Raw genomic sequence first — 23,164 nt, forward strand, 5'->3', positions numbered from 1 at the left:
AATGGATTTGTTTTAATTTTTGGTTTTTGCTTAAAGATTGTACATTTTCTTTAATAAAAATATTTAATTCAAATTTAGGTTACTCTATCAAATGTGTAAATTTAATTTTGCACTTTTATTCTGTAAGCTTTAAATTTTTTTTTTTGGTTCGAATTTATATTCTCTTCCCACAATATTTGTGTGTGTGTATATATATACACACACAAGGCTTGCGCTAAGCGCACCATCTTGCCAAATGTGATTAAATCATAAATTTGGCGTATGAAATTTTGATTTTTTTTCCTATTCGATAGAAAAAAATATTTTTTACTCCATCTCCAAAATTATATTAAAAGGAATTTTTCTAAATAAATTGGTATTGATACAGTAATTTTTGGTAGATGCGATGCATAACCAATTCGAATTGGGTCCAAATAATATAATCCTGAAACACACTACCCTGTAAAATAGTTTTCTATGGGGAAAAAATTAATCATAAAAATTTTTAGGATTTGCATTTGGCAAAGACTTTCAAAAATTTGTGAATACTTTTGATATTTGGCTAATTTACTGGCTAATCATTTGAAATCTTCAGTGCTGGCCCGGTATATGTATGTATATATATATTATATTATATTTAATAAATAAATTATTGTAAAATATGAACGAAGTTTTTTAAAAAAAGTTTTTTTATTTTTAAATAAACTAAATAATTAAGCAAATATGTTAAGTTTACTGATAAAAATTGTCATATTTGCATCTAACAAGTCTAAATATACATACAGCCCTTCGTTAATCTACCTGCTGTACCTTTACTCAAAAAGGTTGTGCACCCCTTGTATATAATGTAGAAAGCTAGTCAGCGATGTGTGAAATGATTCATTTTTCACACATTTCTAAGACATTCTATTGAATGCCAAATGAGAAACCAGCAAGGAATGAAATAAATCTCCTTTTCGTCTTGAATGAGATGAAGTGGAATTCAAAATGTCATCCAAGCCTACCATGATGCAACAAACCTTAATTTCTTATTTTTTATATGAAAATTTTGTTTCCCTTACATAAATGCATAAATTTTGTTTCCCTTACATAAATGCATAAATTTTGTTTCCCTTAATAAGAAATGCGTTAATTTTGTTTTGTACAACTTTCATTTTTCTTAGTTTGAATAAATTTTTTTAACGGCACTCTCATTATTGTTTCAGAATAACATTTGTATATTTGAGAATGCACGTTATTCATATAATAGCTCTATCAGGACTTTTTTTCATAATTCATGCCTGAGTAACATGGACTTTCATGACCAAATAGCATTTAGTCATTCTATAGAATAGCCAGATATTAATTATTTAGCATACAGTTCTCAGGAGAAGTATGCAGTAATTCTTATATTTCATTCTCTGCTTAAAATCGGCATATGTATTCATACTTTGCTGGTAACATATATAAAGTATTTAACTTCTTAAAAAATATATTTCAATGTTTTTAAGTTGTGTTAAGTTCTTAAGTTGTCAGTGTGAATGATAAGAAAATTATTTTTGAACATTAAGTGTATAAATAAAATTTAAATAATTGTTTTAAAATGCCATATATAGTTTTTAATATTTATTTCCTGCAGCTCATCATCTTGAGAAGCTTTGAAGATAAACAATAATTTTGATAATTTTGTTTTGTATACGTTATAATTTTGTTTAATTCCAATTTTTAGGTGGTCTTAGAACACGTGATCCTTTTCAAACAGCTGGATTTGGTTTTCATAGTTCTTTTCCATTTAATTTCCTAGATATGAATTCAGCGTAAGTTTGTCATTTTTGTAAATTAACAGCAATTTATCTTTTTATTGACGATATATTGAATATTTTATGTATTTAGTTATTTTTAGTGTTGATTGTTTTTTCCAAATTGTCAAAAAAAAGTTATTTATGATTCATTTAAATGTAGTATAATGATGAGAAAAGAAGAAAAAAAATTTTTTCAGACATTAACCCCTTAACTGCCGCGGGAGTATATATACGTCTCGGCCAGACGATGCGTTAACTGCCGCAGGCGTATATATATGCTTTCCTGAAGTACGATGCTTTGCATTGCGCTGCTATAAATAGAACTACACCCCCTTCTTCAGAATGCAGTAAAATGGCCTTGAAAGTGTTTGCTTTGCGAATATATTGCAAATTTAGGAGGAGGGGGAAAAGGATGTTATGGAAAAGTGATATCGTATTAATCGCTTGTGTGTATTTATTTCAGTAAGGTCGGGTTTATTCTTTTTTCGCTTTTGTTTCCCGTATGTATTTGGTGCTTTTTATTCTTTCCATCAACGTCTTCAAAGAAAAATGCATCACGAAAATGTGCTGTTTGTACAAGAAAAAAAATTCTTCGTGATTCCCGCTATCAGTCCGATGAATGTGATGTTGGTTTATGTGTCCAACCATGTTTCAGGATTTATCATACAACAGCTAAGTTTTAACATCTTTTATATTGTATTTTTATTATTTAATTTAAATTTTGTATTTTCTTTCTTTCCTTTTTCTTGTAAAATTAAACTGTTTTTAAATTGCAAAGCATGCATCATTTTTCCCACTCCAAACACCGTGTAAGAAAGTGCACTTGAGCGAAAAACGGTGGCACTGAGGAGTGAATCACGTTAATTTCACTCGGCAGTTAAGGGGTTAATTTCTGTTTTAAGTGTTTATTATTTTATTTTGTTTCTTTTGATAGAAATGAAATATTCTTGATTGCATTCTAATTTCAACAATTCTATATATTTTTTGAATGCTTTTATAATATTTTTTTTATAATGCTTTTAAAGATGAACTCACCTTATGTATATGTATATACAGTGGAAACCAAATTTTACGTTTTTCATAGAACTAGCATTAAAAAACACACGAAACAGGATTACATAAAATAAGGGTATTCTACAAAAATTAACGATTACAAGATGAACTACTAGAAAAAATGTGTAATCTTTTAGATACAATTTTAATATCACTATCAATCGTTTGCAAATTTGTTTGCAAATTTGCTGTTTGCTTTGTTTCAGAGTGTTTGAGCTTTTTAACTCTTGATCAGTTGTAGGTATATCAGCCAATACTTTTTGTTCATCTTCATTGTTTTCATCACTATCATTTAGAGCAGGCATTAAATAAGACATTGAAAAGCAATGGAATGAGTATTGCAGTCAATTTATGCTTTACCAACTTCTTCAGACATGCAGTTTTAGTCTGAAGAGCCAATGCTGTATACTGAAGAGCAATTAATCCAGAGAAGCTTTATTAAACCCATTTAAAACGCATTTTGGTAGAAACTGTCTAATGCTGTAAAAATAAAATTCAGATTCTACATTTATTTTTTGCTTTTGAAGAATCTTGCAGGTCACCAGAATCAAGAAAAAGAAGTGATTATCAAACTAGTTTTTTAGTCTAATGTTCCTTAATTCCACAATTCAAAGTTTGAAATTTACTGCTAAAATTCCACTCCACAAATTTTATGTTTTTAACTCCCATACTTCTGTAATCACCCTTTATGTGCTTTGCCTATCTCATCACCCTCTGGACTATAGGCAAAAATTCCTTAGTATATGCAAAAGGACAATAAGAGTGTCAGAAAAGCTCTTAACAGCTAATAAACAATTCTATTAAAAATAAAAATAAAAGGAGAGAAAAAAAAAGCTTATGTGAGCTTTGTAAGGAAAAAAGATTTTAATCTCTTAAATAAACATAAAAGCAGGAATTTTCTTTAAAAGGGTAACGTAAAAATCTGGTATAATTTAACATTAATGTCATAGGTAGTGTTCACGAACCAGCAAAAAATTTCTTAGGACAACATATGAAATAGACAACCTAAAACAGTGATTCCACTGTATGTAAGTATGAGGATAATTTTTGTTGGAATATTACAGATTTAGTCGCATCTTGTATCAATTAATATGAAAAACTTTTTTGCAGCATAATCAATTTTCAGTTTTTAGACTGCATTGTGACCCAAATATTAAAATAATAGTTTTAAACAAGAACTTGAAAGTGATATGACTTAAGTTAAGAGTTATTTTCATGCTACAATTCTTTCATCCTCTCCTTTTTATTGCAAGAAGAAAAAAAATAATGTATGCATAGGGATCTTTTTGGCTAAAACACTTTGAATATATTGTGGTAAGCTCTGTTGTGATAAAGTTTTAAATTACTGTAACTTAACCCCTTGGCGGGTCTGTATGTAATAAGTCATGTATATTTTTCATTTATATCCTACAAATGGTTGCTCTATTTTTCTTGCTGCAAATGGTTTTGCACTTAAAAGCTATTTTATGCAACAAAGTACAAAAGCTAATTTATGCGACAAAGCACCTATCTGTCTAAATATAGAAAGGAAATAAATGACCCATTACACCACACTTTTCTGATTACAGATGATTGGAGGAATTAGTCCGAACGTGTGAACATTCGGAAGCAGTAAAAATAAAAATGCTATAACTGCAAGCAGGATGAAAAGCATTTTTCGAGTACTGTAACCTTACTGTGTTGCAAATGGATTATGTTATAGCCAAGCTCTGTCATATTTGTATTTTGAAAGTTGGGAAAGTATTTAAAAAAAGAATTTCAGTTATATCCTAACATCTTTTATATCCTTATTAGCAGCATTATACTGTGATGTCTTTCTGACTAAGCCATTTTATATGCTCTTGCAAATATTAAAGTTTTATTTCGTGATATCAAAGAAAATAATAATAATAATCCTCTTATAAAGGCTTTTACAAATGCATATTTTTTTTTCTGATCTCATTTTTGCTAATTAATTTAAATTATCATACTTGGTTCAAATTTTATTATTTGGTAGGACAATTTTTAGAAAATGTTTAATTTAAATAACTATGTGCAGTCTCTGCTCTTTAGTATGATCCTCCATTACTGCGACTATCGATTATTCAAACCACTATTACTTTTGGTGTTATTGTTCAATAAACATGAAACATCTTGGATCCTCTTTGTATGAAGAAAGAGTGGTAGGATGACCTATTCTTAACTTAGGGAGCCTGGGCATATTCAGTGGTTAAAAAAATGGTAAAGTATCGATTATATCCAGTTCAGTAGTTTTGTATTATAAGTAAATATATATGTTCTAGTTATAAAAATTTAGAACCTTAGTGCTAGGAAATCACACAATGGACCTTAAAAAAACATCGATGTTGGCAATCCTAATATCGATTAAGACTCATTGGCTCTATACTGAGCAAAGATAATTTATATATCTCCTAACATATTCCTTTATTAAATACATTTATTGCTTACTTCAGCCTTGAACTAGCTAGGCTTATAACTCCACTTTGTTCAGAAAAATCTAAGTTTATTTTTCATTTTTGCATTTGGTTGGCACTTTCTTGTATTTGGTTAGCACAAATTACATGTATTTTTTTGTACAGGTTTCCTGATACTAGGAACAGTTTTAATGCCACTGTGTCTATGACAGGCATGAGTAGTGGAGGAGGTTCAGCACCAAATGTTAAAAAGACAAGTACTTCTACTAGATTTGTAAATGGGAAGAAAATAGAAACTAAGAAGTAAGTTTTATTTGTTTCTAATTAATGTTTTTGACTTATGTATTATTAATAGTGTACAGAAGGGGTATTTAGCTGTATATTATTAATAGTGTAAAGAATGGTTATTTGGGTTATTTAGTTTATACAATAACATTTTAATTGAAATATTTCTTAGATGTATTGAAGGATCACTGCAATATAGATTGTAAATGTTGTTGATATGTCCTTTATAAGAAATTTTTTAAAGTCATTTGTTTCATAATGTAAATAAAGCTCATTTAATAAATTTTTTTTTAACTAACTTGTTTATTGCTGGGCCTGATTTTCAAAGATCCTATCTTCATGTTAAGAAATACCTTATTACAATCATATTTTGGATTTCATACTTATCAATCTTTGTTTATTTTTTAACTTATCAATTAATTATACTGTAGTGAAAGTATATATAAATTTCTTTTTGAAATTATACATTAATATTTTAATTGGTAAATATCTAAAATATTCTAATCAATAAAGATAAATATAACTGATATTTTCCAAATAAAAAATTTTTCTTATGCTATTTTTTTTTTTTCATAATAAAAATTATAGCTGATTTAGTAAGAATTTTTTATCCCTGTCAAACTTGTTCATTACAAGCAAATTTTGGATTTCATATGAAATTCTTTGCAATTTTCTGGAGAATATTTCAATAAAAATGGCTGTGGAAAATATGTATTTAGCTGTTTCTCTTTTCTATCTTTCCCTTTATTTTTTATTTTTTCTGAATGAACCTTTTGAATACCCATTTAAAGTTATTCCAGAATTGTATGGAGATAAGCAATGATAAGTAACAATATAAGCTCTGACCTTGTAAAAAAATTTCATTCGCTGCGAAAATATATAAATAGGAAATGAGTGAAATAACAGCACTCAAAAACAGACGCTCATTTTCAAGACTTGCCAGAGCCGACAAGAAACAAAATTGATCTGAAATATAAAGCGAAAAATGGAATAATTAAGTGAAAAATAAAACTTAAAAAAAACCACATTAGCCTAGAGAAAAACAGATCAAGATAAACCACTGTGGCTGAGAGCAACAAATCAATGTAAAATGGAGAGTGAGGAACTAATGTCATTAACAGTATTCATACGAGTAAATCAAGATTCCAGGGCAACATAATGAGCTGATGTGACTAGGGATGAAAAAATGATGCCTTTGTTCGAAGTGAATTTATGCCTAAGATTCCAACAATGTGCAGTAATTGATTATGTATTGTATTCTTGATACCAGAAACATCTATTATGTTCCTTAAGTCTAAATTCGAAGCTCATCTAGTTAGTTCGATGTAGCCAAGGCTGCACTTACAAGGAATGTGGTAAATGCCCCAGCTATGATCAAAACTAATATGATCTTTAAAAGACTTAATTTGATTTTGTTAACAGGCCTAAAAATGATATTATTAAAACCAAACCGAAAAAGGATATTAGCAATTTTGTTACAAATGGGGGAAAAATAAGGGTAAATCAACAAGTTCTCTGTTAAGATTAGAGTAAGAAAGGTGTATAGATCTAGTAAGTTAAGCAAGAGCTGAATCAACTGTAGAAAGGTTAAATCTACAATTATCAGCAAGCGATCAAAGGAAGTTAAGTTCAGAGGTTTAAGAAAAAGAGTCAGAGCTTAAGGGAGCAGATAACAAAAGTATGAAATGCGGAAATTTTCTGACAAATAAGGTGATTAGAGTTAACATGAAGGAACAAACAGAAGGCAAAATGTTTATAATAAAGAGAAGTGGAAAAATTTTCAGAGAATTTAGTTAGAAAAACATCTAAAAAAGGTAAAGTAAAATTAAATTCTGTCCATAAATTAAATTGGTAGGGTCAATCGAGTTGACAACAAAGAGCAACTCTCGAAAATCTGTGTCACTATCTTTGTCTACTAAGACAAACATATTGTCACCATATGTTTGTCATATATTGTCACCATATGTTCCATCATGAGAATTTGAACATGAAAGTATGAAATGGAATAAGAGTAATTAATTTGGGGGAAGAAACAAGTGCTAAAATTCCATTTACAAAATAAATATAACAACTGTAATTTCAAAAGTTGATAAAATTACTAACGTAATGTTTAAGGTCCACCTTAAGCAAATTTTCCTTTATTACCAAATGCAGCACAATAAACCAAGATATTTTTCTATTAAATTCGTGCATCAAATTTTTTTTAACCTTTTAATAATAAGGCGAAAGCCCCCTTGAATCATCGACTGGTCACATGGTTTCATTTTCTAAACAAAAAATGAACCTCATCGCTTTCTATGTGGTTAAATCACGTTAATGAATCAAAACAACCATATCATTGGATTCATTACTGATTTATAAGTTGTAGTTTTTTTTTTTCATTATACCTCAGATTTACTTTTATGACATAAAATCCCATCTGTATACTTAGAATGCTGTGAAAGATTGTATATTAAATTGATTTATTTTGTAGGTTTGCAAATTTTGTTTAAATTATATCTTTTTTAATAAATGTATATCTGTGGATAGATAAGCAGAATAATATTGAATAAGATGTTTTTGCTGATTAGTTAGCTTAAAAATTTTAAATTAAAATTTTAAAATGAATGAAATGTAATAATCAGGATTAATGTGTTTTTTTTTCGGGGGGGGGGATAGATTTAACAGAATAATAATGAATAAGTTTTTTATCCAAGTTGTCTATATAAAATTTTAAGCTTTTAAAGATAATTTTAAAAATTTAAAATACTTTTTTTGTCTAAGTTTTTTATTTTAAATCAAATTTGTCTACTAATCATGAAGAATGTTATTCTAGCCTTTTTTAGAAACATAGCATTTTCAGTTTTTAAAAAATTTTACTTTTCTTATCTAAAGAAATTTAAAAAGTTCCTTTTATGCACCTTTTTTTTGCTATCAAAAACAAATTGTAGTTTGTTGCTTGTAACTTTCTAACTCTGAATTTTTTATCGAGATTTTTCTTCTTCTAATTTTTAGAAATATTCAGCTCTATTTATTATTTTAATTTTTCCATATAATTATTTGATTTACCATTTTTAACAGAGTTTTGGTCAATGGAGTAGAAACAGTTACTGTTCATGAAGATGGTGTTTTGAAATCAAGAACTGTTAACGGTGTACCACAGCAACTTGCACTACGCTAGAAGCTTAAATAATGCTCACAAATGAAAATTGCTTTCAAATTCCACTATTAAAACTGTAAAAGTGTTTTTGAGTTTGTTAATTATTAAATATAGGATACTATTTGGCTGAGTGAAAATATAAGATGTAAATATATCTTGTGCTAATTGTAATATTTAACCTTGTTTCTAATGGCTGTAAAAAATCTTGATGTCGCATAAAAGTGCTTTCTTTATGAAATAAAAATGTGTATAACTTTGCTGAATGTGGAGTGAAAGTCATATTTTGCTGTGTACATTTAACCCATATTGGTACAACTATTCACCATTATGTATTTCTTTTGTACTTAAGTCATTAACAAAAGCAAATTTCTAAATTTTTTTTTTTCTGTATGAAAGTTGAATGGTATGTTTGATTTTTCTCTTTAAATATTGTTCTCAACTATTATCTGTGAAAAAGATATTTAAATACTTTTATTTTGCTCCTCAATTCAATAACTTATTTCACAGAGTAATGAAAATTTGTACTTAGAAGTGCATTTATTAATAGATAATATCTCTGCTTTTGGTAACTTTCTAATTTACTATGCCAACTTCTACAGATTTTTCACTATTTCAACGAATTTTAAGCAACGATTACAGGAATTACAGTAAGCTTTTTTTGAACTATGGAACAGTTCGATTGCCTTATTTTCTTCATGGTCATGTAATTTTTATTTTTAAATAGATTGGAAGATTTTGTTGAAAACTATCTTTAGTATTTCAGAAAAATATCTCTGAAACTTAGAAAAGCAATACTACGTGTTCACATATGTGATAATAGTTTGTGTACTGATACAAAAGCGTTTCTACCAGTTGGCTTCTCTTAATAATGTGCACTTATTGCATATAAACTGCTATATATTGACATCTTGTTAGTAGTTTGTGTGGCATTTGTTACAAAATTATTGCTGCTGGTTTATATTCTGATTTATCGACTATAATGAAAAGCATTGTTATGAGTTGGCATTCCTGAATAAAAGTTTGCAGTCTTGATTAAAAGTTAAACATGCTGTATTTGAAGTTTTGATACTAATGCTGACGAAAACATAAGCAATATTTATATACGTGATTGAAAGAAAATATTTTAGAATATTCTGTGTATTAAAATTTTTATTTAAATTAAATACTACCCTGTTCAGAATGATTTCATCAGTATCATTTTAAAGCATCTTTTATTAGTGCAGCTTTTGACTTATTATGCAGCACAAATGTTGATGAGTAGTTCTTATGCACACTCATTTGCCTCTGTATATATGTGTTGCTCTCTGTATTATAATGAACTTTTCTCCCCTTTGTGGCTGTTGTTCATTCAACTTATATTCCATGTAAAAAATAAATAAATAAAAGGCCTATGCTGGATCTTAAGTATTTAGATTTGTATTGCCATTAAAATTGACGAGAAGAACTTGTTGAATTTTTTCTTTTGTTATTTTCTATTCTACAAAATGGCACTCGATAACTTGACAAAATTCATAATTATAATCCCTGTGGCAGATTTTTGCGGGCTTTCTACGACAAACGTCTCTAGTACTAATACCTTTCTGCAAGATACTTTTTATAATAACAAATACACATGTTACTAATTTAAAGTATCAGAAGCGTCAACTTCCAAAGAGAAAAAAACTTTTCAGAAAAAATAATGCACATTTTTTAAATTGAATATGTAATAATTTTTTTATTCTAATATTATGAGCGATGTTCTTTCCCTTTTTTTTTTTTTTTTTTTTTTTTTTTTTTTTTTTTTTTTTTTTTTTTTTTTTTNTTTTTTTTTTTTTTTTTTGGTATGTCATTTGTCACAAAATTTTGAAGCATTCAAAAGTTTGAATTACTTAAATTATCTTAAACAGTAAAAATGATTAACTTCTCAATTAAAGTAATAATAATTTAATGCATTGAAAATAAATAATAATTTAACACATATTCACAATTCTATTATTCACAATTCTTGCCTTCTTCTTTTTGGATCAAGTATATTTTACTAATTTTAATTGTGCATCACTAAAAAAAAACATATTTGTTGCTTTGAACTCTAGTATATGATTAATTAATAATCACTTTTCTTTTTAACTAACGTTAGCCACTTAAAAAATGCTTAAGCAATGCTATAGTGGAAACAATATACCAAACTAAATGTAAAAATCATTGAATTATTCATTGGAAGCACTTTCAACTCATAAACTAAAAGAAATTTACTTTTACTTCATTTAATTCTTTTTTTGTTCCCTAAGTTAGATGAATTCAATGAACAACATAAACTTGGCAGCATGCATGAACTACATCACCATAGTAGTAATCCTGCATTTATGTTTTATGAAATTAAATAATTTAAAATGGAAGGTAATTGAAATGGGGAAAAAAATAGAAGACGTTCGTTATGTATTGAAAAGCATAATTAATAGAAGAATTGTACTAATTCTTTTAAGAGAAGCGTAAATAATCGCCATGCTATTATTAACGATAATGATGCTAAATTAATTTAGGTAATGGGTGGATATTGAAATAAAAGAAATAAACTATGCACTAAAAAGCAAAATTGTTGGAGTTTGAGTACTTATTTGTTTAGTTTAGAGGGACCGTAAAAAATCACTACTATTATTGCCGCCAATGAAAATGTTTGTAATATGTATTAATTGAAATAAGTAGATAACTTTGTGCTGAAAAGCAAAGTTAAAGAATAGGTATCTATTTGTTTAAGGAACCATAAAAAATCTCTGTACGATGACTCTTTATTAATTTTGGCAATATGTACTGCTAGTATTTTGGCTATTGGTGCAGTTTTAATAAATATTCTCTGGATTTTCTGCAATTTCAGAAAGTATTTTTATCACTAGTAAAAAATTGTGTATTAATATTGAGAAGTAAAGACTTTTTCCACAACTACTTATGGATATTTTAAACAGTACAATGACTGTCATGTAGAAAAATAGTCACAATCTAAAGTACTTATCAAGATCTTATAAGAATTTTATTTGTTTTTAAAATTTAGGCTTTAGTGTGTTTCCACTGATAAATATGTTTCACACTGAACTCAAATATAGAAGGGTTTTGAAATAGGTACTAAATATATTAATATAGGTATAAGGTATTTTATTGATATATTTGGTAATTATATAACTTCACCAATATTGTAGAAATAAGTGTCTTATGGTATAACCGCCATGAGTCATCCTCGTAAGTGGTAGCGAACACGATATTCAGATTTGTATTGAGAAAACTCTAAAAAAAATAGTTTCAATTTTAAGCGAAGTAAAATATTTTTGCCTCAGCTTATTTAATAGCAATTAAGTATTTTTAAGTGGTGAATTTTTAGCTTTTTATTTGAATAAATCAATATTATTAATCACGTTATAACTCGATAAAATGAACATGAAGGACTGTTTGATGTTTTTCATGAAGCAATATGTGTACTATTTCATAATAGAAAATAATTTAATAAGAAATTTTTTTCTTTTAATTTTAAATCGTGATTCATAATAACTATTTTTAATGTCAAAAGAATGAACCCCATTTTAGTGTATTTTCTAATGTGTAATCAAGTATTGGATTTAATCGTACATTTGAAAATAAGAAATGATACATTTTAGTACAGAAACGAATACATGACAAATAAAAATATCTTATATCGTGGCAGGAAAGAGGCAAATAAAGAAATTATAATTTTATTGGCACATTTATAAAACTGCTATTTTAAAATGGGTCCTAAAAAATTCTTTCAGAATCATATGATATGCATTTAAATTCCAAGTGGAAATGTATTATAAACATAAACACTGTATTTATTTACAAATTAACCACGCATATAGTATAAAAATATAACAAAATAATTTAGCTAAGTATTTAAGTAATAGTAATTATAAAGTAATAATAAATAAATTATTTAGAAAAGTATTTCGAACCTTAAGATTATAAAACTTTAAAATAGTATTTATTATTTTCAAAAATAAATAAAAAATTTTTTTATTTTTGTTGACTATTATAAAAAAGTGAAGTATTTTCAAATATGAATTTTTTCTAACATATAAATTTATTGATGACAATCATAAAATTTGTTTAAAAAGATATCACAAAATAGATTCCTATAGAAAATTATTAGTATAATATTCTGAGCAGAAATTGTTCAATAATTAAAAAAAAAAATATTCACGGTAATAGAGAAAAAAATATTGAGTAAATTTTCTGAACTGCATTTGAAATAGTCTACAAGTTATTATTAAATTGTAATTAAAAAGAAAATTTTTAAGATAGAAAAAATTTAATAGCATTTAATAAAATCGTTTTTCCTTTTACTCAATAAGATACAACTCAGTTATTGATATATTTTTGTAGGATACATTTCAATGAATAATGTATACATATGTATAAACTATTGTTTTAAAGCTTGTTTTCATAAATCCTTCCAGACTTTAAGATAAACATAAAAATGAGAATAGCTAATTTAATCTGGATACAAACTCAAAAATTTTTTATCATTAAGATTGCAGAAATTTAAATTTAATTTTTTTTGTTTAAGTGTTTCATTTTTAGTATAAATTATGATAGGTCACTTCGAAAATAACATATCAATTTTTTTTTGTTACTAAATTTGTACAAAAAGAGGAAATATTAATTGAATAAATTTATGGAAAAATAGCAATAAATCGAGAAGATTCATTAATATCAACGAACTATATTGAATATTAATTAAAAAGTTTTCTCTTTAATATTTTCTAATTAACAGTAGAAATCAAAAATTATCTATCTATATATGTATATTTCAACACTTTTGACAATCTTTGGTTAATGTGACGCATTAAAATTCAATTACAAAATCTAATAAATAATTATAAAGTAGTAAAAAATTATTTAAGATATCATCATTAGATACGCAAAAACAATTTATCTGTGTTAGAAAGATTAATACCATTCAAAGCATAAACAGCAGTTTCATTGACATTCATCTAAAATTATAACGTACAAAAATTAAAATGGCTAACAACGAATTAAATTCCTTTTTTTATTGATATCGTTTATTGCATCTGAGTTTTTTTTTGTTTTCGAGTATAAATATTTATGAAATTTCACTCATATAAAAGTAAGCTATCATTAAGAATAAATAAGCTTCAAGTGCCAAACAGCAGTTATTAATTTTTATTTCTTTCAGAAATGCAACTAAACTGCTTTTTTTTTACTAGTTTTTTAAAATAATAAAAATCTCAACTCTTTAATGACATCTGATATTTGTTCATGTATATATTTAAACAGGAAAAATGAAGTTTACGAATGCTTTGCTAGTTTTATATTCATAGTATTCGCTTACAATAAACGAAACAGAAAATATTTTAAATCTTAAATGCAACTTCTTTCATTATATAATTAAAAAGCTTATTATAAAGCTTGCAAAAAACAATTTAAAAATATAAAAGATAAATAACTCACTCGAGTATTAACAGTTATTTGATAACTGTCTCCTTTAATGGAATTATCCATTTTCGTTTCATTTCTTCACTTTTGGGAAACTTAAAACCTGAGACTTAAGGCCGATTTTTGTAATTCCCTTTGCATTTTGGGACTGCATATAGCATTGTTAAGGTTGTATAATAATATAATATATATTACCACGTTTATATCAACTTGCATTCGTGTATGTCTGTTCGGGTGGAATTTTGTAATCGATTTTAAACTAACTTCCCGACTAGCTACAAGCTTCATATTTGGCCCATAGTTCAGAATTGGATGACAATGCATGAAAATGAAGAGAAAGGAGACATACAAAGTAAATTAAAATTAAAGAAAAATTAATATTTTTGCGATTGTCTTTTGTTGTCGATTCGATTATTTCAAATTAGTATCACATGTCAGTTGAAAAGTTTTGTGTACAGTGAGTGAAAAAATTGAGATTTTGGAAGAGAGTACAAAAAAAAAAGTAATATNATTAATATTCAATTTTTATCAGTAAATAGTTAATATAACCATAAACTGAAGAAAGAAAGACATATTTGTAAATTTTAATTTCTTCTCCAGGTTATCATAGGTATGTGTAAATAGTATAGCTATGTGTAAAATTTTAAATATATTTTATGTAAACTAAGAAATATTGAGAAAAAGGAAGAAAAAAAATCTTGCTTAATTTTTTTTTAATTTAAACTTTTTTTTTTAACTCGGGAAATTTTCCGGAATTTTGACTTGGGCTCACAATCACCCCTGACTCATACGTATGCACAGCCACATATACATCCTCATACACATGCATATACACAAACATATTCCACATTCAGATACAATTATAGATATACATACACATATTCTCATGAGCACACATACACACACTAATATAACATTACTGTTATGTATTTCATGCGCCCCACGTTTTTCAAATTTTTGTTTTTTAATTATTATTCTCCACTACAAAAACGTGCTTTTTAAAAATATTACTTTTTATTTTGATTTTTTATAATAATTGCTTATAGCGAATCACGTATCCGACGAACAAACGTGGTTGTTGAATTACAAATATTTGAAATTGGCGGCTTGTCAGCTATATGCCACAGTATGTAATATTGATGATCTCAACGGCCTTATTTCTCGTTGGCTATGCTTATGGTCCCTCAAAAGGGGAAAACCGGAGAAAATTGCTTGAAAGTGGTAAATTTCAACCACCGTGAGTTGGGCGCAAACAAAAGCATCATTGTTGAGTTCAGTCAATCTTAGTTGTCATTGGATTAATTATAAAATACTTGTTTTGCTTAATTTAAGAACGGAAAGTTGCCTGTAAGGGCAACGGATTATTAACCAATAAAAAAATTGATTTTATAGCTCTTTGTTAAATTGTGTCGGTATGTTTAGTGCACGATTTCATATTTAGTTCTGATTGAGTGATGCTTTAGTTATTTTTTTTTTATTCACCCCATACGAAGAACGGTTTGTTCGTGTTATGATGCACACATTTTAAAAGAGTTTTTTCACGTGTTCGTTTGTTGACTTGTTACTTTAAAGATTCAAATTTTTTTTTTAAATCTTCCAAAAGTCAAAATTTAGATCTCTTCCCCTCAATAACATGATCTAGGAAAGTAGAATATGTTAATGGTGTAAAAAAAAAGATGATGAATAATGATGTATTAGATAGTTAAAAAAGTTCTGCAACACTCTTGCTGAAGGATCTCGTTTATAGCAATAACGAATCAAAACCCAAAGTTCAGTTTTATCCAAAGTCATTTAGAACTTATTGATGAAAGTTTAAACTTAGAACACCAAATAACAGCAACACAAAATTAAAATTCATAAAAGATGAAATTTTCGTAAGTGTTGCAGAACTTTTTTAGCAACCTAATAGAAAATTGTTCAATATTTCCTGTCAAATGTAGATAACAATTGAACATTTAATGGCTTCTTTAATAATTTATAAAACTTGCTAGATTATTTTTTAAACTTTCAAAACTGTAAAGACAAATGCCTATGGAAACACTAAATAAAAAAAAATTATGACAAAATATATTTGCATATCTCGGCAAAAAATTTCCGATTGCAAATGCAGAAAAAATTTAAAAACTACTCTAGTTTTCGAATCCATAAAAGAAAATAAAGCCTTTTCTTTTATCTCTAATTCACGACATTTGTTGAACGATCATTGTTAAACATTCACGAACGATTGATTTGTTGAACATTCACGAAAATTGAAAAACTACTCGAATTTTCGAATCCATAAAAGAAAATAAAGCCTTTTCTTTTATTTCTAATTCACGACATTTGTTGAGTTTTGCATTGCTATGTGAATATTTGAATTTTTTTTAAAAAGTATGCCATTATTGTGATATTACGAATCTCATGAATAAACTCTAGCAGCAATTTTACCTTAGCCCAAGTTGGGCTCAAAATTAGCTCAGTATAGGTTCTATAAGAACATGCATCAAAGGACCAATATTGGTCACAAACTGGCCAGTATAGGGTCTATATTGGCTTAATAATCAATATTTACATTTCATATGGAATTGGTTGTAAAGTGGCTGTAAAATATCCGGTGAATCTGACAATCCTGTATAGGGTAAATATCGTAAAAATAACGGTCCTTTGAACCCTTAATGAACCAAGATTCATGAATATTGATCCAATCGGGGCTCAAGTTATTTTACTGCTAGGGAAGTCTCAAAATTTTACCAATGAAATAGATGGAGATAAGTTAAAAAAAATATTTTGAATGAGTTAATATCTCTTCATTATGCAAATTGCCTTTCTGATATTTTGCCAGATTCTTAAGTAATATTTTGTACGAAACTTTCAAGATCTTTTTTCTTTTTAACCATTTATCGACCACAATGCTGAAGCTAGAAACCTTGTTTAATTGACAGTAACTAAATAGCAAGATGAGTGAAAATGGCAATATCCTCTTCATAACCCCCGGTGGAAAGATCTATTAACATGCTTACGCATGCCACAAAAATCGGGCTTATAAGATAAATAACATTTTCTATTAGGAAAGAGAGAAAATTGGAAGTCAAATTTATAAAGAATTAAAGAAATTTTTTCAGCGTAGCAAGAAAGTGAAGGGAGAAAAAAAAACTTACGACATAAGTACGTTAACAAGTTTTGAAATTATAGCTTCCCTGAGCTGTCGCCCACCTGTTAAGCATGGCCCTGATTGATTCTTTCGTGGCACTCTTTGTTTAAAGCCTATCCTCCACGACAAGGTGGTGCCACATCGAATAGGATCGGTTTTTAATTGTCCTGCCAAAAACAAGATAAACTGCAGACACCCTAGTAGCAAAATAACTTGGGGCCAATATTTATGAATCTTGGCTTAGTAAGGGTTCAAAGGGTCTTTATTTTTCTGATATTGGCCCTGTATAGAATATTCCGATTCACCCGATATTTTACAGCCACTTTGCAACCAATATCGGTCCTATATATAATTGTCACATTGACCCGATATTTTGTATCCATTATTTAGCCAATGTAGGTTCTATATTCGCCAATGTGGGTCCTATATGGGCCATTCTAGGACCAATATTTTTATTTTATTTTAAAACCGTCGTTGAACAGCCGACCTAATTTTTTTGGGTTTACAACTACTAATGTTCAATTTCTTAGCCTTGTAATTTTGAACCCAATCCAAAAGACAAGGGAACTCCTGGATCGAGTATTGGGAGAAATTTGCCTTTGTGGAGGACTTTCTGATGGAACTAACCCGCATTTGCGTTACATGAAGAGGAAGACCACGAGAACCTCCCTCGGTTAGCTTAACGGCAAGGGGACTCTAACCTATGATTCGTCTACCACTGAGGATATTTCACGTCAGCACTGAGGTCGGTGCAAGCTGGATGCGAAATTCGTATCGACTGGGATTCGAACCCGGTTTGCCTCATTGGAAGGGGAACTCTCTATCCCCTGAGCCATCGTGTCTCCAGACATCCCAATATTAGTCCCTCGATGCATGTTCTTATAGGACTCATATCGATCCAACATTGAACCCAACAGGGGCCAAGTTAAAATTATTGCTAGGGCAGAGATTCGATTTTTAATTGTCCTTCGGCTAAAAATCATGTAAAATGCAAACAATAATTTTGTTTTTAAGCCAAAGGACATAGAAAAAGCAACTGTAAGAAAAGATATTCAGACAGCGTAACCCTCAAACCATGCTGTTGCTACTTATCTGGACATCCAGAAAGATTAAATTAATCTTTCTGGGCCATACAGAAAAAAAGTTCTGTCTGGATCAGAAAATTCAATTGCACGTGAACAGGGATCACCCTGTCTAACGTTGTATATTAAACAGCGACTGAATTTGAAAGGAAAAAAAATTCAGATCTTTTTAAACCAATGACAGTGGGTATTTAAAGCCCTTTTTTTAAAAAGAAATTAATAAGAACAAGTTGATAGCACCACTATTAAAATGGAAATGACTGGAACAAAATGAGGTTTCATTATTACTTTTGTAATAATTAAATGTTAGTGTAAATGTAGTATGTAAGTATCGTTGACATGAAACGAAAGTAGTTTGTTCTAACAACAATTTAAACAAGAAATAGCTTACCGTTAAAATGCATTGCAAGTTAGAAAAATTATGTTATAATTGTAAAGAAATATACCATATTATTTATAATACAGATTTATTATTTTCAATAAAAAAACAACTTTTAAACTTTTTTATTTATTTTTATAACCGTCGTTGAACAGCCGATCCAATTTTCGGGTTTACGACTACTAATGTTCAACTCCGTAGCCTTGTAGTTTTGAACCCAATCCGGAAGACAACTGAACTCCTGGATCAAGTATTGGGAGAAACTTGCCTTCGCGGAGGATTTTTTGATGGAACTAACCCGCATTTGCGATACATGGAGAGGAAGACCACGAGAACCTCCCACGATTAGACTCACGGCAAGGGTACTCTAATCCGTGATCCATCAGCCACTGAGGGTATTTCACGTCAGCACTGTGGTCGGTGCAAGCCGGATGCGGAATTCATATCGATCAGCCATATGGCCGGGATCAAACCCCGGTTCACCTCATTGGAGGGCGAACGCTCTATCGCCTATGCCATAGCGGCTCAATTTCATATTGGCCTTCAAAAGTTAAGGTACAACCTGTTTTCTGTGTCTTATTTGCAAATGAATGAACATAGAAACAAAAAATTTGAAGAAATGCGTACTAAGCAATTTTTTATTGAATGCGACAGAGAAATTTACATAAATTTAAACGCTAAAAGAATTGACAACATAGAAGAAGACTTGGCAGAAAGAACACCTCTCAAAGAAAACACTATATCACAGTTCTATATACAGTGGTACCTCGATTTTAAGTTATCCGTCACAAATCTTACGCTTTGCAACATTTCGAAGCGCTTTTTTTTGTCGAACTTTTTTTAATGGTTTTAAATTAAAATAAGGGCCTCAACTCTCTTCTCGCTGCCCTCTCCTATCCCAAAGCCTTCGTAGCTCCTTTCACTCGCTTATTGAATTATCTTTATATAACTTGCTGTACTTTTTAAAATGAAGTTTTACAATTTTGCAACTGTAAAACTTCATTCCTGTGAAACTTTTGATTAATGTGCATTTCTTTCATATTGTATTCATTAAGATTTGGTTCTTGTGCTTTGCTACTTGAAAATCACATTTGAAGCAATAATTCATTGAATTTCGTAGAAACTTTTTTTCAACTCTGTTAGAATTTTCATTCTAAAATTATGGTAAAATAATAGGCAGCAGGATGTCCATTCGATTAACCGTAAAGTTTATGATTAAAGAACATTTTTTACCTTTACGATTTTGAAACCGTTTGCACTTAATGTTGTTAAAAAAAACCTGGTTTAATGCTAATTTCTTTTTTAACTTTTTTCACCATACTTCGTGATTATTTTAAACGAATCCAAAAAATTTTTACTCAAAAATATAGAATATCCAAAGATAATTCCATGAAAAATTTTTTATTTTATTTATTATTTATGTAACAAGGATCAACGAAGTTTTGCTTCGTAGGGTTCACATGTTTGTACATAATTTTAAACTTTGTAGCTTTAAATGACAAAACACAAAATTTGAATGAAATTGGTCGAATAGTTCTTTAGGAAAAGAATTTAGAAAATATCGCTTTTTTGAAATTTTATATCTCAGAAATTATTCCACCGATTTTTCTCAATTTTCGTATTTTTTTCATTTAAAATAACCTAATTGTAAATAGTGCAAAATTTTGTATCCCCTTAAGTTCACATATTTTTTGTCCCTTACTTCATCTATATGAAATAGTGTATTTTTTAATAATTAATAAATTTTTTTTCTGTTACCTACTACTTTAGTTTTTAAAAAGCATCATGCTTTAGCTTCAGATTCAAATATAAATATTCAGATTATTATTGTGTTATGTTGAGCAAAATAAAATAATTCTGCAAAATAAATCCCAATAACGAAGCACTTATCTTTCTTTTTTGATATAAAGAGCCATTATTTTAAGAGGACGCTTAGCACTAATAGGTTACATAAAATATTAAAAAATTTTTTTACATAAAATTATCTTTATTATGAATATTATCAAAATTATGAAATAAATAAATTTCATAATTTTGCGCAAAAAAAGTTTCGTTTCGCTTTAAAATATAGCTAAGATATGAATAAAGACGCCGAAAGTGAAATTAACATTAAGGAGCCTAACTATTGAGAGCTGTCCTGTGGGACCTTATTTTCCAAATTACGGCTGCACCCTTATTTTGAAGGACAAAAACCTAAATCAATTTTAAAAAAATAGGTGTGTTTATTTAGAAAAAATACGTTTTTGTGACTGTTTCTTTAACTTAATCAACATTTAGCTATACTAAATTAAAATATTTTAGGATTCCCTTTGGAACTGTTAAAATTGGCACTTATTTTTGCAGCATCCTATCATTAAAACAAAAATTATTTAAGGGATAGTTTGTTTGTTTTATTCTGCGTACTGCACGTATAAGCGTTAATGATTTAGAATACACAGTTTACTCCCTTGATATATTAGTTCTGGGACACCAAGGGAAATTCTATCTGTTTTTAAGCAATTTCAGTGCTACGATTTAATGTTTTATTTAATAATGATTATAGAAAGAAAAAAAATGCACCTTATAAAGAAACTAAAGGAATTTGTGAAGTATTGTTCAATAACAATAAATAAATAGCCGAACACGCAAAAAGCGATGATAAATTTTGCGTTTCTCTGCATACTTAACGTAGTTGCGGAAAAGACACTTTTACAGAGTAAACTGAATAAAAACCTAATGCGAAAGCGACAGATTGGGTCAGTTTTCTTGGGCATGGAGCTGTTAGAGCCTGCTCCAAACTGTTTTGGCGACGGCGTTCGGAAACAAACTGAGAAGTTTAATAGTTTTCATCTTAAGAGAAGAATTAAGATATTCTTTCCTTCTCTGTTTGTCATAAATAAAAAAGGTTTCTGTAGAACTCAGATGTTTCGAAAACAAACTTTTATTTTAATACAAAATATTTTCCAACTCTGCGCCGCCAATATTTTTTGTCAATATTTTATGAAAATAAAAATTCCTGTAAAATTTGTGTTTAGAAATTGAGATTTTAATTGGCGTATTTAAAGTAGTACCATCAAACTACTCTCAGTTCCTAAGTTTGTAAAAATCGTGAATTTTTATTTTAGTTATTAAGATTTTAACTTTTTTTTAATTGTAGTTTGGTCTTCTGTAATAAATATTTAAAATTAATAAATAAAGAATAATGACATCAAATAAAAATTGAATCAATTGAAAATTTAACCGTTAAATAATTGACAACTGTTAAAAGTAAATGATAATCTTCTCTAAAGTTGAGGAAATTTGAAGCGGGCTCCAGGCCAATTTATTCTAATAAAAAAGAACACTACTGTTTAGAAAGAGATTACGTAAAACAGCGTGATTAAATAATACTTAAGAATGTCTTCTTGCGAATCTAAGTATTGAATTAAAATTTCTCAACTGTAATGAAATTTACAAAAAGAAATGAGCAACCTTTTTTTCTTCGAAAATCGACCTTTTATATACATTATCGTTTTGATAAATTTAAATTTATTTAATACATAATTTTTATTAAATTGTCAAGAAAAATTAGCTTACAGTCATACAAAAAGTTAGACCAGAAAGAAAACTTTATTTGGGAAACAGAGATTTTTAAAAGTAAATGAAATGCGAACATTTGCGCAATTGTTCTTGATATTTATAAAATAACTATTCTTTATTTCATTGTGATAAAATTAAGCTTGTGATTGGCGTTGTTAAATATATTTTCAACTATTTTTATAACATTATTCATCAGTTATACATTTAGTTCAACTGCAATATTAAAAATAGCACAACCTTACTAATGAAATACTTCCAAGCGAAAATTATTCGAATTCGAAAAACCTATCAAAATCCCAAAATAGATACTACTCTTGATTTAATTTTACTTCAAGCATTCCAAATGAGCTATTATTAGCAGATTTATTTCAGTCGAATAATTGCTCGAATCTAATAAAACATGAACGTATTATCATCAAATATATCAACATCATTATAGCGAGGAAAAGCGGAAATGGAACTATGCTATTTTTACCAAAGTGAACAAACTGTAATGTAAATAAGTAATAAGTCACAGATAGAATAAAAAAAACAACCGGTGTTTTTATCCATATACAGTACTAATACATTTTCGAATTATTGCAGTTGTCCTTCTACATTATTCGCTGAAGATCCTATGTTTCCATATTTAGAAGCTCATTTATAATTCACGACTTCGCCGACAAAATAACATGAAAAAAAGCATATCACCTCTCTCCCTGGAGCTTTAGCCCCAGTATACTAGTTCTAATTCTAAGGCAAAAGTCAATGATATTGAGAAGAGTTATGTCTGACGTATGCACCTACTCAGTTTCCTTGTTTCCATAGCAACTTGTTGCTCACCCTCCTACCTTATCTGATTGGTCGGCAGATTAGAAGGGAAATGCGTTTTCTACCTCACGGGCAAAAGAGCTACCAAAAATAGCTTTCAACATTAAGCGGAAAC

At 28.4% G+C, this 23,164-nt stretch overlaps 1 protein-coding gene across 10 annotated transcripts in view; it reads left to right on the forward strand.

The window, feature by feature from the left end:
* The window catches only part of LOC107445799 (DnaJ heat shock protein family (Hsp40) member B6 mrj), a 53,493-nt gene extending 43,398 nt beyond the window's left edge, over nt 1-10,095 (forward strand). For all 10 annotated transcript variants that reach the window (XM_071181434.1, XM_071181431.1, XM_071181429.1 and 7 more), the window contains 3 exons: nt 1,688-1,775; nt 5,393-5,530; nt 8,573-10,095. In XM_071181434.1, the coding sequence (XP_071037535.1) occupies nt 1,688-1,775; nt 5,393-5,530; nt 8,573-8,672 (326 nt within the window). In that variant the 3' untranslated portion in view covers nt 8,673-10,095. The remainder of the gene's footprint in view (nt 1-1,687; nt 1,776-5,392; nt 5,531-8,572) is intronic.
* Nucleotides 10,096-23,164: the final 13,069 nt, after the last annotated feature.

Source organism: Parasteatoda tepidariorum, chromosome 5 (genome assembly GCF_043381705.1).
Source record: "Parasteatoda tepidariorum isolate YZ-2023 chromosome 5, CAS_Ptep_4.0, whole genome shotgun sequence".
In the NCBI taxonomy this organism is placed as follows: Eukaryota; Metazoa; Arthropoda; class Arachnida; order Araneae; family Theridiidae; genus Parasteatoda; species Parasteatoda tepidariorum.